This window comes from Haliaeetus albicilla, chromosome 25, assembly GCF_947461875.1.
Source record: "Haliaeetus albicilla chromosome 25, bHalAlb1.1, whole genome shotgun sequence".
NCBI classification, from domain to species: domain Eukaryota; kingdom Metazoa; phylum Chordata; class Aves; order Accipitriformes; family Accipitridae; genus Haliaeetus; species Haliaeetus albicilla.
The window spans coordinates 19,134,886-19,152,287 of record NC_091507.1 but is presented as its reverse complement, the minus strand read 5'-3'; the positions used below and the strand labels follow the sequence as shown (position 1 = coordinate 19,152,287).

At 39.6% G+C, this 17,402-nt stretch overlaps 2 protein-coding genes across 6 annotated transcripts in view; one reads left to right on the top strand and one right to left on the bottom strand.

Annotated features, from left to right (window-relative positions):
- The window catches only part of FHL2 (four and a half LIM domains 2), a 50,929-nt gene extending 47,899 nt beyond the window's left edge, over nt 1-3,030 (top strand). For all 5 annotated transcript variants that reach the window (XM_069770146.1, XM_069770147.1, XM_069770144.1 and 2 more), the window contains exons 5-6: nt 446-632; nt 2,153-3,030. In XM_069770146.1, the coding sequence (XP_069626247.1) occupies nt 446-632; nt 2,153-2,304 (339 nt within the window). In that variant the 3' untranslated portion in view covers nt 2,305-3,030. The remainder of the gene's footprint in view (nt 1-445; nt 633-2,152) is intronic.
- Nucleotides 3,031-5,215: 2,185 nt separating this feature from the next.
- Nucleotides 5,216-17,381, bottom strand: C25H2orf49 (chromosome 25 C2orf49 homolog). The gene is made up of 4 exons (XM_069770149.1): nt 17,166-17,381; nt 15,249-15,415; nt 9,152-9,524; nt 5,216-6,209 (listed from the first exon to the last, which is right to left on the bottom strand). The coding sequence occupies exons 1-4, from the start codon at nt 17,292-17,294 to the stop codon at nt 6,153-6,155; spliced, it is 726 nt and encodes a 241-aa protein (XP_069626250.1). The 5' UTR covers nt 17,295-17,381; the 3' UTR covers nt 5,216-6,152.
- Between the last annotated feature and the right edge of the window lie 21 nt (nt 17,382-17,402).

The window sequence follows — 17,402 nt, the reverse complement described above, 5'->3', positions numbered from 1 at the left end:
AGAAAGCTTCAGCTAAAATTTGAAATAAAACAGTCTTTGCCTAGGAAAGTAACAGGGAAGTTCAAACACAGAAGGTGGTTCCTTCACCACAAAGAATGGGACAGGTGAAGGAACAGAGATGAGATGAATCCTAGCACATGCATATGAAAAGTGACAAAGACTAGCTTTAAAAACAAAGAGGACAATTAAGAGTGAGATTATACAACATATGGAGAATAAAGTACTTTTAGTACGGGGCTTCTTTGTGTAAATTAGGAAATTATAATAAATCACTTGCATGATTTTCTCAAGGTCAACTCCAGCCAAAATGATGATTTTGCTGCTGTTAAGCCTACTTTCCCTCCTCTCACCCACAAAAACCTCATCACCCTTCCTCTCTACCAAATCAAGATACAAACCTGCCACCTTCAAGAAAACACTTTCTGTCTTACTTTCCATGAAACAGGCTATCACTACAGGAGGCGTTACTTACCGGGAGCAGCCATGGCACAAGGAGTGCTTCGTTTGTACTGGATGCAAGAAGCAGTTGTCTGGACAGCGCTTTACCTCCAGGGATGAGTTCGCATATTGCCTGAGCTGCTTCTGCAACCTCTACGCCAAAAAGTGTGCTGGATGCACAAACCCAATCAGTGGTAAGTCTCTCATGGCCAGTGCCTTTAAATTTGGGTGGGTTTTTTTCAATTAATTACTTTTAATATTAAAAATGGTTCAATAATTCATTCTGAATAACTTAAGAGACTCAAGACACTATACAGTTCAAGATGTGTGAAATACTTATGATGCCTTTCAAGTGCCTAACAAAAAGAAATGGAAGAGGTCCTCAAACTGAAGTTTCTTCCTTTTCATCTGATTTTCACAGAACACGGTGGACACACAGCAACAGAGCTACACATGTAGTGGGATATGCATGTTCTCTACATCATTCCACTTGCATTCATTAGAGGGATCACTGACATCAGCAACAGCAGTCCCTTCACCAGCAGAAAGTGTTTAACTGGCTTATACCTCATGCTGTAGCACAGCGCATTTCTTCCCTCACTTTTCAGGACAACAGCTGAGAAATCACAAGGCTTTTAGATACTGCATTCCAGTTTAAAAGTACTTAAAGGAGCAACTGCTTAGAGCTTTACTATGAAACACTTAGCATAAAAATATAACTTCCTCTATGAAGTAATCAGCATTTAACAGCATGATCCATACAGTCCAAGACTGCAAATTTGAATTTGTCTCTTGTTATTGCTCTGCCCTTATGCCTGTCCCTCACCAACACATGCTCGATTGCATAGCTCCTAGAAGTCAGTGCATAACACCAGAGGTACTGTTTTCTGTTCATGTGAAAGAGGCATTTCTCTTTTGAATATTGCAGTCCTTTCTATCATATGCTGGGTTTTTTTCTCAAACTGTTGCTACTAAAGGCAAAAAAAAACAAACCCCCTCTCATCAGATAAGAGATATGCCCAACTAAATCTTTTCACTGAATTCCAGCTAGTCATTCCAATGCATCATATTCAAACTGCTTGTCATTTCTGAGGTTAAGCAAGCAGTAATTACTATTAAGAGACATTTGTCCCTTTTCTCTTTTTTTCCTGCAAAACTTCAATACCCCTTATGATAACCTCCATAGCCTCAAACTCTTGAAAGCTTTTTGCAGTTTGCTAACCTGCTTCTTCTCTTGAGGCACTCTTCCTTCAAAGCTATGAATCAAGTCATGACACAACCTGTCAGACTTCTTTTTTAATGATCTAAATGCATTTTAACAAAACAAATTAACTTACTCAGATGCCATACAACATTCTGTAAAAAAAAAAATATCAGACTTCTGTTCAGGGGCAGTTGTTTTCCTTTTCTTCTGCTGTACATCCTAGTGCCATCCCTTGAAAGTTCATTTCTGCCATTATCACCAGTGATAAGTCTAGTTCACTAACTTAACTGAAAGCAACAGAACTATCTGACGATGAAAATATTACCTACTACAGAATAAGGGTGGCAAAATTAGCACAGCAACAAATAGATTTGTCACAATGTCATTTTTTTCACACCGCTGTATGTCAAATCTCCATAGCAATCCATGAAGGGAATGTGAAATAGCATCACTTGATAGCTGATGTGCTATTCTTTTCTTGTAACCAGAATGCTTTTGGTTTTCAAACAGGACTTGGAGGAACCAAGTACATCTCCTTTGAAGAACGGCAGTGGCATAATGATTGCTTTAACTGCAAGAAGTGCTCTCTCTCATTAGTGGGTCGCGGCTTCCTCACGGAAAGGGATGACATCCTTTGCCCTGAATGTGGGAAGGATATTTAAAGCTCAAAATAAGAGGCGGGGAGAGGGGAGAAAAGCTGTGCTTGCAATATATAGTCTGAAACACACAGATGTTCAGAACTAGCTTTGCCACTCTGTGTTTCGCTGTACTATTAACATTACTTAACCTTTTTCTTCAAACTCTCCCAACCTGGAGGGAAAACAACTTCAAAATCTCTAGTAGCAGTGTTGGTGTTTAAGATTTCTACAGCTAACCAAAACTAATGCAAAACCTGGGATGTAAAACCATTTGGGTGTTATTGACATAACAATCTTTTTTTGGGGTTTTTTTTTTCCTTCCACTAAATATTCCAGTTACAAGCAAGTGATATAGTTCAAGGACTACAATGGCCACGCACAATACATTCATAGATGGACATTCAGGGTGAAAACCTCAGCCCGCTGAAATCAGTGGCAAACACCACTGAATTTCAATAAGGCTGTAGTCTCACCTGTGTCCTTGAGCTATGTGACTAGTGTGTGCTGCCAAGTGTGTAGAAAGACTGCGAACGTAGCAGGTGTTTCAATGTACAAGGATTTGTGTCATGCTGTAAAGAGATAATGATAAAACAGTTGAAGTGGGAGTGCTTCGTAACAGGTACATATTTTATTGCATGACTAGCTGATCATTGTGTGAAGTACAAGTTCTGATTGACAGTGTCAGTATTACAGTTAGTCGACATTACACTGCACATTGTATTTTTCAAAATAAAATCATTTAAAACAAAATTGTGATTGTGGTTTACTTGTATTTACATATTAGATATGAGTAAATAAAATGCTTTCACAGTCTGCAGAAACACAACACAAGAGCCATACAAAGAAAACCCTGTTTGCACCCAGTCATTTGAAACCATGGAGTTTAGACACTCCTCAGATGGGCCCTGCTGATGCTACATAGACTTCTGCTAACTAAAATCAGTGGGAAAATTTATCAGCAAAACTGAACATCTGTGTGAAAACACTGAATTGACTGCAGCTGATAAAAATGTGTTCATAGGCTCTAAACTCAAAACCAAAATATTGTTGTTCTCAGGAAGCAAGGAGGTCAAGACAACTCAAAAGACATTTGTCTTTGAAAAAGTCAGAAGTCTAACTTCTATACTAGGGCAAACTTTAATTTTGTTCTGTATTGCAACACGTAATACCCTTTGCTCTAGCATCATTTCTGCTACATGTTTGCTGCAAAGTCAACTGTCAGCAACAGCTTGCTAGCAGGACAATAAAATCAAGAGGAAACAATCCAAAGGAAGATAATTCTTTTCCCAAAGCAAACTTCAAGAAATACGGCCATGTTATGCAATATACAATCCTGGTACACGTTCCAGATGGAATTCATTTGTAACCAGCAAAACGAGGAAAGTAGTATGTCACACTTCCAACAGGAATCTTCACATGTGGAAAGAAGAATTAGGAATATACTTACTCTGTGTGTAACTGGGTAGGGAAAGTTTGCTTCTAATTTCTGCCACCACTTGTGAATTTGTCCCTTTTAGTACCATGTGTAAAGTGCTCACAGGTCATTCCTCTCATTAATTCAACAAGCTAAACAGATGCATCAGATCAGATTTGGTTTACTGTACACCACTTGAAGAACTTGGCTGGCTGACATTTTTGACGTGCACACCATGCTAACCTGATCTTACTGAACGACTAGATTCCATCCTTTGGTGACTTCATTCTACGATGAAGGCTGTAGTAAAGAATAGCCATAAAAATCCCTCTTATATCTGCACCTCTCAAAGGAGGGCAAGCACCTCACTCTCTCCTCTGGGGTCTGGCAATCCCCCCAGCACACTGCAGCTCTGCTCTAGAACTTTGCTGAGAGAAGAAGGATTACTATTAGCCAAGGGGGTAGTGGAAGGTAGTAAGAACAGCATGGCTTACACCTTGCCCCCCAAGCACTACAACAGACAGCAAAATGGTCCCAGATTTGGGGAAAGGTGGAACGTGACAAGGCTGGAAAGCGTACCGGCCTGAAAACAAGACAATACCATGCAATAGCAGCATCATGCTATTATTCCAGTACAGCTCTGCATATCACTCAACACACACATGCTCCTAGCAACTGAACTACAACAAAACATAGCCTAGACTCTAAACCACTGCCAAGAAGCCACCCACAAAACACAAATCCTACCAAGCTGTTACACTAGTACAAGGACCAGCGCTTCACATGAGACCAACTCCTGCTAAAAGCAGCTACTACTCCTCCAAAGTAGGTACCAAGCCTTTTACCCTGTAAGCTTTTTCTTAAGTTCTAATCACTTCAAGTCCCCTGAAATATAACCATATAAAATGAACAAGCTTAATTACACCGCAAAAACAAGTCAGCACTACTTTGTTTGCTTTTAATTGAATTTATTTAAATAGGATAAGGCTACTTAAAAGACAACTTTTTACATACAAAATGTACATTACGTTAAAGTTTGCTGTACTCAAGTACAAAAACTGCACAAGTGTTTAGTAAAAGGGAAACAGCACACAATATTTCAAAACACACATTCTTACCATTTTACAGCATTCGAGAAGTGCCTTTTATGTCATAACAGTGAATGGAGAACTTCCGTCAGTAATGAATTAAACTACAGTTTTTGGTTTCAATATTAACCAATGTTAAAAAGGTAAACAAGCTTTCGGATCACTACTGACAGTTTATTTTAGTGGGCTAAGTGGATTCAGAAGTTGATTCTTTTTTTGTTTCACTAAGTCTGGGAGTGTTATTATTATTTACCATCCATATCTAAAATGGATCTAAATTGGCTTCACCCTGAGCCACTGAGAATTAATCAAAATGTTTCCATCAGCTTAACTGGATTTCTGCCTTATAAGGCACTACCAATAATCCAGAAGAAACACCAAGTTTCACAGAAAACCAACATCCATCTTAAATCATCAAAAGAAGGGAAAACAGGTTTGGGGTTTTTTTGGGTTTTTGTTTTTAAGAGTGCAACTATACATGCTAATGATCAAGGTACTTCTTTGTCTTCCTATCCCTGTCCTTCTCCAAGTCGAGAAAGCACTGGCCTGCATTCCACAGGTTCTCCCTGTATTTTATAAGCATGACTGTAACCAGGAAAACAACCAAATTTGCTACATTGGCACATTTTTACACTTATGCATGTATAAAATATGCCTGTGTATTTAAGAGAACATGGCACTAATCCATTCACTACTTCCTCTCAAAAATTTGTATCAAACAGTCTAATAACATACTTCCATCTGTGCATTTGTTATTTCATATGTCAATAAGAGAAACTTCAATTTGAAGTAATGCTGTTAAAACAGTTCATCTCTTATTATCAACCTAACTTGCACTGTAAGTTCTACACTCCTGTGCAGCGAAAAGGAAAGAATTTTGTCTCGGACTATCTTATCAGCAGAACCGCCAGTTTTCTCATCTAAATGATTTATCTTCTTAAAGCCAAGAAGGCTCTTGGGATCACTCTGAATCTCAATAGCTATTTTAACTATTTAACCAGAAGTGGAACAAAACTGAATCTTACCGAAACAACAAAAAAAATATATATTTATATGTGTGAATCATAGTGACATGCAGGAGATGAACTATAATAATCTCAAAAACTAAAAGTGGGGGGGTTTAGTATATTGTAATATTACCAGCTTTTAAAGAAGTAATGAACTACCTGGTGTACAAGAGTAGACACTTTTAAGGTGACTGGTGATAATGACTCCAGCTTTACAACAGGGAACTTTTAAACTTGTTAAAACTTCACAGCAATCTGAATCCCTGTAAGGTTTAAAAATAATTGTACTTAAATTGTTTAAATATGACTTATCTGTTTGAAAATATGGAAGTAACATTTATGTTTCAAGCACCATTAGCTACTTCACGGCCATGTAACATGCTGGATTTTCTTCTTTGCTTCCGTAGGTTTTAGGTCATTCTGGAATACAAGAAAATATATAAGTATTCTTAGATATACTACGCAAGTAGAAGTTAATTATTAACTTGCCATATTCAAATCTAGTGCTGACTGTTGCTGTACTCAGTAATATGCTACTACAACAGCTTTCTATTGCCATCTTGTGGAGAAAGTTAAGTATCACAGAACTTCTCCAGAGAAGATAAAAATAAAGCCAATGAATTTAACTACCTGCGAATCATATGTCTTTTGGGTTTTCTTAATCCTATAATTGGTTATGCAAAAATAGCTTTCAGTTATGCAGCTTAGAAAGAGGTACCTATTGGAGTTTCAAAACATACTTCTAAAGTTACTTCAGACTGCTGTCTTAAAATACTTGGTGAAACAGGATTGTATAAGAAAAAAAACGTACAACTAAGAAACCAATTTACTTTTGTCAGACAGTAAAAACATTAGAAAAAGAAAAGGAAAAGCTGGTCTTCCTTTGTAATGACCTGTATAAAAAAAAGTGAAACAATTGCCAAAGCCTCAGATGAACTCATCTTTCAAGCTCTGCCCCAAGAAACCAGAAAAAAAATCAAGCAAGCCCATTGTAAAACAATGGGAGATTAAGTGGTGAAATAATTTCCTTTCATCATCTATAAAAAAAAAAAAAAAATCTGAGAAATTAGAGCTTTAATAGTTCACACAAGCTGCGTAAAGACAGGTATATGAGTTTTCAAGAACTTTCTGCACCACACTGTTTTGGGGAGCACAATCTAAAGATCTCTCTTCTCCTTAAGAATTTCAGTGTTAGTTTACTTACAGCAATCCTGTGGATTGCAACCACTGAAAGGTTTAAGGGAATTAGACCCAAAGATCACAGGCATTGTTCTGTGCTGTTCTGCACAAGAACTTCAGTTTTTCTTGAAACTCGGTCACTTGCTTGAGAAGGCATTTATCATTACTGTCATTATACTAAAAATATATCAGGCTTTACATACTACAGCCATCTGCTAAGTGTACTGATTCCTCCTGGCTGCATCACTTATTATTCAATACCATGTTCTTTAATTTCAGGCAGTAAAGTAACATCCATACAATATACTTGCCTAACTTCAAACGTGCCTGACCAACGAACAAGGCATGACTGAACTTACCGGTATTACTTGAACAACATAAACTGTGGCTAATGCAGAAAGTCAACTGTCAGAGGTCATCACTTCTGAGTGTCAGTTACACAGTGTCACTTAAAGTGTTCACCATTGTGTCTACACAACATTTAAATTAAAGAAGCTGTGAGGTGTACGCTGAAGTTTCAAAAGCTCTGTAAGTTCAGATCTGACCAACACTTGGAAGAGTTCTAGATACTAAAATAAGTTAGTAATACTGACAGTAGGAAACACAACTCTCCAGTGTAAATTTGATTCAGGGCCTCTGCCATGATTCTTGTAAAAGTTGCCAAAGCTGTCTTTCAGAACAGCTATGTGTTTAGGTGCTCATGTTTAATAGAAGTCTGATGGAACCTACCACTCCACGCAGCAAGGGTATTACTTGCATTCTTTCATGAAAGGATTTTTAAAAAAAGAGATTAATGGAAAGCATTTCATGAGGCAATACTGAGAAAACAGAAGTTAGGTTTGGTGTCCTGGGAAAATTTTAAATCAATGTAATTGCACACTGCATATCTAAGGCTCCCCCTGCAGTTCAACTGAGAACAGATATTTCTATTTCTTCCTTTGAAGCCCAGACTTATTCCAGATATTCCCATATTTCAGTAGAAACGTGAAAATTCCTTCATTTGTATCATGATGGAATGTACCAATATAAGACTTATCCCTACCTCACAGTATGTTTTAAAGAGGAGATGGCCCATTGCTCCTTGCTCACTGACAAGCCCCTAAAGACTAATCACACCTTTGTCAAAAATAACCACTGTTCCATCTTTCTCTCCAACTGGCAGCTACATTCAGCACCATTACCTACACTTTCAAAGACAGGCCCTGCTGAATTCATATAACCTGCATTAGCTCTTCTCTCACCACGTCAGCTCACCAGTCTCATTCTGCCGCCATCTGTAATGTAGTTCTCCACAGAAAATTTGTTTGTAGCTGAACCTAACTTGCAGAAAGAAGGTAACTATTTACCTTTATGGTTAACACCTCAGCCATCAGTCTTCTACCTGAGAACAGCACCCTTCTGTTCAAGATCTCAGCATGTCTTTCTCATCATCTTATAGAAGCCCAGGCACCGGAAGAAGATCACTGTGGCTCAAAATGAGCACTTGACCTCTGGCCTCTCCCTTCAACTAGTATGGTTTGTTGTTATGCCTTCTCATTCAGACCCACAATCTAGGCAGCTCTCCAGATTTTCACATCCAGTTCCTTCCTCTAGCTTGCCAATTCCTATGTGAGATTTAAAACAGATGGCGTTCTTCCTCTAAGGATATATTCTACAGCTCTCAGCATCTCACTTCAGTTCCTGTAACATCTCTTCCTTCACTTTGACAAATGAAAGCTTGTCCTACTCAACCGTTCAAGTGTGATTGTTACAAATGTTATGATTCCATTTTTTCCTTCCCTACTACAGAAAACAGACCACTTGTCCTCCCTTTAAGGCTGTTCGTGTTGTTCTGTAACACCTGTTCTCTCTCTCAGACCTACCAGTAGGATTATTTTGTTTGTGTTTGAGACTGCTACCAGCACCACCGTAAGTATCACCTACTTACTCATTTTAAAATTACATGCATGCTTTCTACAAAGCTGCCTCTCTCACACACAAGTTTCCCATGGACAAGTACAAAGTACTTCATTTCCTTCCTTCTAATCTTTCCCAAACCAGCTACTCTTTTGCCTGCTTCTAAATACAGACTCTACTATTACTCCAAAATAAAATAATCCTGAAAACTCTTACAAGTGTCTACCTTTGGTTCCTGCATTTCAATTAAAAAAAAAGCTGCAAAACAAGATACTGAATGTACATACCGGCAAATCAGATTCTTCTTTTGGAACAGCTCTCTTTAACTTCACAACAGTAGTTCCTGCTACTGGAGACAAAGGGTACGCCTTCAGACTAGCCAACACACTGCTGTTAGTCTTTGAAACATTGTTCTGCTTAGCCTCATTATTCCTCATTCCCAGTTTAGTGTCCTCTGATAAACTGGAGGCTGAAACGTATGTTGAGGCATTTGAAGGAACTGATAATCTTCTAACAGTGTTGGTGGTGCTTCCAGCTGGAGGAGGTTTTAGGCGATCAGCAGCTCCATTCTCTGTCTTCTTCACCTTTATGCTTGTACTCGTTGAATTGCCATCAAACACAATTAGTGGCCGTTTCCTTAAACCTTCCACTGTTGTAACACTGAAAATACAAATTGTAAAATTCTCAGAAACACAAGCTAGGTGATCCAAAAAAAGCATATCCAAGACAGGAGTAGTGAAAATGAATTTAATCCTGCCTGAAGTAAAAATATATCCCAAAATACTAACCTTAAAGTCTTAGCTGCTCCAAACTTTGGCAACAGAAATTGCTTCCAAAATATAAAGGGGTGAAGGGGGCAGGGTGTTGTCTGAGGAACAGTGCTCCTCAGCAAAGAGGGTTGTGTGAGGAACTTTCTAGGCAGACAGTTACAGTTGTACAACCAAAGACTGTATGCTTATAGCCCTGTAGCTATTCCAGGGTAACTAGAGATAATAGCTGTTAAGCATTTCAAAAGGTGACTATTGAGAAAGCGTGTGCCACCTTACCTACAAGAACAGCATCTAGTAATCTGATGCTTCTGAATCTCCCTGTTTCCACTCTTATTCAAAATCCTAACATTAAGATAGTCTAAAAGACTGTTAGACAAGGAATAAAAACGTTAAGCAGAAAAAACATACCTGTTTTTGAAATAAGTTGGTTTTGAACAGGAACCCTAAGCTGATTTAATGACTTTTTTGTTTTGTTTTTAGTAGTTTGTGTCTTTAAGCCTATGTGTAGATCAGAGCTGACCAATTTAGTAACAACTGATTCATAAAAAAAGGAATACTATCAAGTTAATATCAAAACAGTAGTATCAGGAAACATCCTGACTGCCAAAAATTAAAGCACAAAGTTATCATAGCTCACTCTACATGAAGTTAGAGTTTTAAAAAAGCACTGCTCAAGAACGACAAAGAGAAAGTGTTTGGAAAGCACAGATTTAACAAATAAAAAAACCAAACCACCATTAAGTTATATAATATTGCTGTTCAGAAACTTGAGCTTTCAGTACACACTGTTTAATCATCTCATACTAAACAGAGGAATAAAAGTTGAACTATAGTGTTTTCAACAATTAAATGTATTCATTAATTTGTAATTAATGATTTTGACAATATTGATGTTAGGTATCTCAACAGACTTCAAAATAAGCCCCAAGCAGAGACTCGATTCATTTGACTTGGAACAACATTAGATTAGTAGCTGCTGATAAACCTCACATATTAAGAAATTACACATTGCTTGCACAATTTCTGTCAAGACCGGGGTTACTTTAAAAAGAATGGAAGGAGTCACAATTTAAGAGCTCGTAGAGCAAGAGAAAGCTCAGCTCTTACTCAGATTTGCTTCTACATTACTATCTGTTCACAACAACATATGTCACATAATCCTCCTCTTTTTCTATTCATCGGTTCCCAGAACTGATAGAGACAAAGAGAGACCTTCAATTCATTTGGGACTTGTTTGTCAAGAGATCAGACACAACTCTTTCATTTGTATCTACAGTAGATGAGGTTTCTAGGAGAGCTTCTACAAAATGAAATTAGCTTCCAAGACTAGGAGTGTTCAGCCAGGCATGTTGTTTTAGTTAAATACTACTGAAACAATAGTGTTTAACACATCCATTAGATTAAGTAGTATAATTTCACTTGAAAAGCCTAAAAAAGCTGACACACACTTCAAAAATAAAACATGATACTTTTTGCTCACTTCAGCTTTGTCCAAGAATTTATTCAATGCTCCTGAGAAGGAACACATTGCCCATAGCCTTTTTGGAAAGCTAATTTACAAACTATGTGAAAGAAAAGGGTTTATACCTTTTTTCCATCACCTTCCTTAACATAATAAGTCTGCTTTTCCTATGGAGTGGTTTTTTGGTCAGTTTTTGGGGTTTGGTTTTTTGGGGGTTTTGGGTTTTGTTGTTTTTGTTTTTTTTTTTAATTCAGCTTGATGAAGACTGGCAAGTTAGGAACTAACTGCAATTCTAGGAGGACTGTTATCTATTCTAAACTGAATTTTAGAATTGTAGCACTTGTACAAATGACCACTGCTACAATACAGATAACATTCCCAGAGAATCACTTTGGGAAAGTTCCAAAATGCTGTACCATCAAGAACCGTCACATGTAATGTTTAGATACACGGCTCACAGAAGAACACAGAACCTTGGGTGTGACATTCACTTTCTTTATATAAAGTACAGGGAGCTTAAAAGCTTCAGAGTTGGACTCATGTTAGCCCGCACTCTTCTGAGGGAGGACGCTGACACTAGCTAACGGCTGAAAAGCACCATTTTGGGATCATGTCCCCTCCTGCAGGGCACTCTCTGTGAAACCTGAATTTCAATGTGCATCTCCTACATCCTAGAGAAATGTTCTAGCCACACTTTGGGCCAGGCTGGACAGAGGGCATGCTGTAATCCTGCTGTTTACTTTGTAGCGCATGGTAAAGAATACAAGATTTACTAGAGGAAGCAAAAGCTTCTCTACCTGAGCAATCTGGGTTTCCACTGTTTCACATGATTACTCAGGTAGTCAGGATGGACTCTGAGCAACTCCTGATTATGAGGGCAATTTAATGAAAAACACTCCTATTCTTGTCTAGCTTAGCCTGGTACTTAAGGTAGCACCCTAAAAACAGAGAGAAGTGTAGGTTTTAGCTCCCACCTCCCGATTATCCTAAATATTCACCTGGTACCAAAACAGGCAGGTGATCACCTCTTCTGTGAATCTCTGAAACTGGTCAGAAGTACCATGTTTTACACTGAACTCAGTATTAACGCATTAGCAGTTCTCAGAGGATGCCGAAGCAGCTTCTCAGGTGACTAAGGAGAAATTATGAGCTCTACCAAGGCCACAGCGCTCCTGGAAACTGAGAGTTTGCAGGCGAGAGTCTTCAGACTTGATGGCACTTCAGAAACTACAGATACATTTTGAGATTCATACCATCCTCTTTCTTCCAGGAGGCAAGATGATCTTATAGATCTACAAAATTAACTGTCCCTGAACACAAATACTTTCTGAAATGTTTGAAGTTGGATAGACTGCATTTGTTTGTATTTGGATGATTGTCTGTAAGCTCAAATATTCAGTAATAGGATGTATAAACCATCATCTCTGACCTCAGATATTTGATTGTATTGAGGTATAACACGTTACTGCAGCTCAGCCAATATACAGCAAGTCTTTTAGGACATGCCATCAATCTCCAGCAGTAAAACTAAACACAATATTCAACACTGACTTTTAAAATTTCAGTGTGTTTCTATCTCCTATCTGTAACTACCAGAGGCCTACCAACACACACTGAGCTGTGCTGATCAAGTCTCCAAGCCTCATATTAATTCTAGCGTTGTAAAGCTGTGCTTTCCACAGAAGAACGCATCAGAAAGCTCCTGTTGTTCACAAGATCAATCAGTTTATCTGACTTCCAAACCAAACTAACAGCACACTTAGTTCCCATCTCTGACTTGCACATAACTTACCGCCTCACAATACCTAGGAATTTTGGTTTGTTTTTAAAAACAAGAATGGCAAGTTCTACTTCCTCCTCTGCACAATGACATTGTGCCAGTTCTGCTTAAGTGGTGCACACAACTATGAGAAGTGTAATATTTTAACATCCAAAAAGATGATTGAACTTCCTTGATTCTTTCTGTGAATATACTAAAAGTGAAGTTTTCTCTGTACAACTTTTACTTGCTGAAAGTCTATTTCTCCCATTTCCTGGGGCTAGTAACACTAGCAGTAAAAGATTAACTTTTCTAGACAGTATTTTGCCAGCATACTTATTAAGTATGAAAGATGTAATACAAGCAAAACCAGTAACTGCTGGAAAATCTTAAAACTGCCTAACAGAGCAAAAGACTAAGCCCAGTATGCTAGATGTTAAGTGCTAAGAGCAACTGGTAAAGAAAAGCAGACTGGTAGATTAAACATATCTCCTTTTACTTATTATTTTCCCAGCAATACTACACAGGTTTAACCGTTACTGAATTTTAGTGTACCAAACTAAGAGCCCCTAGACGTATTCTACATAAACTCTAGATGAAGCCATTCTCCCATTTAAAAATTAACATTGTCTCCTCCAAAACACATCCAGCCTGCTATCTTTATGTCTATGATAAAAAATTCTTTTGCACCTATTTCAGCACACCAACAGTGTCTCATTATTCAAACATGAACGTTCTACTTCCATCTTCAAGTTGCAAGTTGTAAACAAACCGACGTACTATTACTTTTTATGCACATGGAAAAAAAAAAACCTGACAATAACAGGACAACTCAGTGTCCTAGCCACTGCTAATGTTTTTAAAAATTAACAAAACAAAAAAAAAAAAAAAAAAATCACTTGACAGAATTTGTTTAGCTCTTCCCAGTTAGAAACCTTAGTAAAGCTAAAACAGACTCACGAAATCAACGAGCTTTAATACTGCAAAACTATAATGAGAATTTCCATCCACCTTTCCTTAGGGTTTACTGCTGAAGTTAAATCAGAACACCACCTATCATGCACATCAGACATCAAAATCAAAGTCTTGGGCAGGGGGAAGATCAGGAGGAAAAGAGATTCGATAAAATAAACTCTTGAGGAAGATTTTGTTTTCTAATCAAATACAAATGAAAGATTTTTAAAAGGCAGAATGTTTGTTTCAGAAAGCAGATGTTAGTTTTGAATTGGACACACAAAACTGCTGCAGCATACACCCCTGACTCTAGAGTAGACCACCCCTGTCCAAGGACCAAGCATAATTAAACATGCTTTTGGTACTTTTCTTAAGCACTGTAAAAATTATTATTAAACAATTATATGGCGAAACAAAAAATAATTAAACTTTCTTCATTATAAAGTACCATGAAATCTACCAGTAACCCTGTATCAATACAGGCTGGGAGATGAAGGGATTGAGAGCAGCCCTGCAGAGAAGGATTTGGGTGTACTGGTGGATGAAAAGCTGGACATGCACCAGCAGTGTGCACTTGCAGCCCAGAAAGCCAACCGTACCCTGGGCTGCATCACAAGCAGCGTGGCCAGCAGGTCGAGGGAGGGGATTCTGCCCCTCTGCTCTGCTCTGGTGAGACCCCACCTGCAGTTCTGCGTCCAGCTCTGGGGTCCTCAGCACAGGAGAGACATGGACCTGTTGGAGCAGGTCCAGAGGAGGGCCATGAAACGGTCAGAGGGCTGGAACACCTCTCCTATTACACGGAAAGGCTGAGTTGGGGTTGTTCAGTCTGGAGAAGAGAAGGCTCTGGAGAGACCTTATTGCACCCTTTCAGTACTTAAAAAAAACTCATAAGAAAGATGGGGACAGAGTTTTTAGTAGGGTCTGTAGCAACAGGAGAAGAGGTAATGGTTTTAAACTACAAGAGGGTAGATTCAGACTAGATGTAAGGATTAAATTTATTATGATGAGGATGGTGAAACCCTGGCCCAGGTTGCCCAGAGAGGTGGCAGATGCCCCATCCCTGGAAACATTCAAGGTCAGGTTGGACGGGGGTCTCAGCAACCTGATGGAGTTGAAGATGTCCCTGGTCATTGCAGGGGGGTTGGACTAGGTGACCTTTAAAGGTCCCTTCCAACCCAAACCATTCTATGGTTCTCTGAAAAGAAGCACTATAAGCTGGATACCATTAATAACATTTGGATAACAAAAAAATATTATCTTCCCCTTTTTCCTATTATTGCAGTAGTAGACTCTAACACTTCTAACACAGGAGACCTGACATGGCATTCTCTGTAAACTGTGACAACATCCAAAAGCTGTATAAGTTTCAGGCAAACAAAGCTTGAACTAAATGCACTGTCCTAAATTCTCCAAGTCTAGCTCAATAAAAGCTAAGTTACCTTTTATTCTCACTTTTCAACTCATTTTGCTGTCTTTTCTTTTCCATCATTTTCCCCCATCTACTTTTTGGTAAGTCACGCTGAGGCAGGGGAATGGCATGTTGAATATAGAGATTAGTGAGACCATCTTTGTCCATCTTTACATCATTTTCGACTAGTATATTTTTCTGTGGGGAACAGAAAAAAAAGTTATTAAGACAAATTCAAAGCACAAGCATCTTAGTGGCATAATTTCTTTTTTCAAAAGCCAGTTTAAGGTAGTGTATTGGGCATAAATGCCGGGTTTTCGAAGTGAGGGGGCTGCAGTGGTGACCGGCGTGGAGGTCACAAACTGCTCCGTGCCAATGACAGCCTGGTCTCCTGCCTTCCTACTGCCAACTTCCGTTGTTTTCTGTGTGGATTACACTCAGTCCCTCCCTTCAGTGAGGCAACGGGAAATGCAGGATGTTTGGGTCAGTGCATAGTGGTTTCTTTTTCCACTACCTGCAAGTGCATCTCTTAACATATCGCCTCATGCGCCTCCGTCCGTGCATCTTTTTGTGTCTCCTGCCCCTGATGGCTGCTGCTCTTTGTTAAGTGCACTTGAACACAGGTGCCATGAGCTCCTCTGCTTGAAACTCTGGTGTGTGATGGGCTGTCTTCATCAGTGTCAGAGACAGCTGGATCCAGCTGCGACCAGTACTGGGCAGTTCATCACCTTTGCCCACACAGGTCAACTCTGCAGCCCCTCCCTGTCCAAAACCCTACAATTTTTCCAATACAAATAGCAGCAAAAACAAGGAAAAAGTTATGATAGACATACTGTTGATAACTGATGTTTTCATGCACTCTTAAACACAATTCCCTGAATCCAACTACAATGCCAGAGCTCTTCTTCACACTTTTAAAAAACAGGCAACTAGAACACAACGCAGTTCAAACTTACAGATGTAGAGCCGTGCTTCCTTCCCCAGTTCCCCAAAAATAAGTTGTGAGGGGAGATTTCTAGTAACTGTCAGTTATAACAAAACAACAAGTTTTTTTCTTATCGTGTAAAGGGTTGCGAAAACAAAACTTCTTGGTACCTCCTGACAAATTTATTAAAAGAGAAAAAAACCCACTAACTTCCTACAAACTAGAGGTCACTGAAAGCAGGTCAAGTCTCTGCCACAGCTGGTTTTGGCAACACTTCACGACTTCTGATGTGGGCCTAAAACCTGTACATTTTTGTCCACGTAAACTATATGGACAAGAGTACACAAAAATTCAGCAAGCTCATACAAAAACCTAGAACTTTGATTACTATTGTTTCATGCACCTAAACTTTTCTGGCAAGGTGGTAGCAAGCATTCCAAATCACACCAACTGAAGCTTCATATGGTCCAAAACTCTTTATAACTCACTTCCAAACCCCCTTTTTTTTTTTTACAATTATGCATACTTGAGCATTAGCTTGACTGATTACGTAGGATGCATTTCCTTAATCAACTGGGGATGAACGTGACACCTGTAACAAAGTAAAGGTGATCTTTCCACAGGTACTTTTACTGTATGCAAACGCTGTCTCACAGCCATGCTGATTTGGGTAGATTATTCTTTAGCATCTACAGCGTTCGAAAACAGCCCCTTTGCAAACACGGAGACACCTGTCACGCTACGGGCCTCCTCTAAACAAACACCTATGGAGAATCGACCTGCGTTTTGTTAGGTTTTTTTGTATTTTTTTTTCCTGAACGCTCTCTTGCGCGCTCCTTAAGGCCTGGAAACGGCGGGACGACCGCGAGAAAACCTCCCGGATAGGTAACGAGGGAAGGCAGGATCTTCCCCGCGGAGTAAAGCGGAAAAACAAACAGGGCGGCTCTAACACGGAGGGGAGACACGACAACGAGCTAGGCCCACCATCACCCCCCCCGGGGCCGGGTCGGTTCCCGGGCTCACCTGCTCCAGCGTGAGGAGCAGGAACTCCTCCGAGAGCAGCTCCGGGTGCAGCAGCAGCTCCGAGTCCGGACGCCCCGATCCCCGCTCCTCCTTACCGCCGCCCACCCGCTCCCTTCCCTGCGCCGCCATCTTCTTCCCCCCCCCCCTCCCCGCCCCGCCGGCCACTTTTCCGCTTTCCCACAATGCCGCGCGGGAAGTGACGCCAGGCGCGGTGACGTCAGCGGCGGCGAGGGGCGG

Bases quoted from the DNA above. Each gene is read 5' to 3' on its own strand.
- C25H2orf49 (XM_069770149.1), bottom strand. From the start codon at position 17,294: ATGGCGGCGCAGGGAAGGGAGCGGGTGGGCGGCGGTAAGGAGGAGCGG. The intron at 15,416-17,165 runs GTGAGCCCGGGA...TGTTCCCCACAG, and splicing joins TGCTCCTCACGCTGGAGCAG to AAAAATATACTAGTCGAAAA. The intron at 6,210-9,151 runs GTATGTACATTC...CTTGTATTCCAG, and splicing joins AAGAAGAATCTGATTTGCCG to AATGACCTAAAACCTACGGA.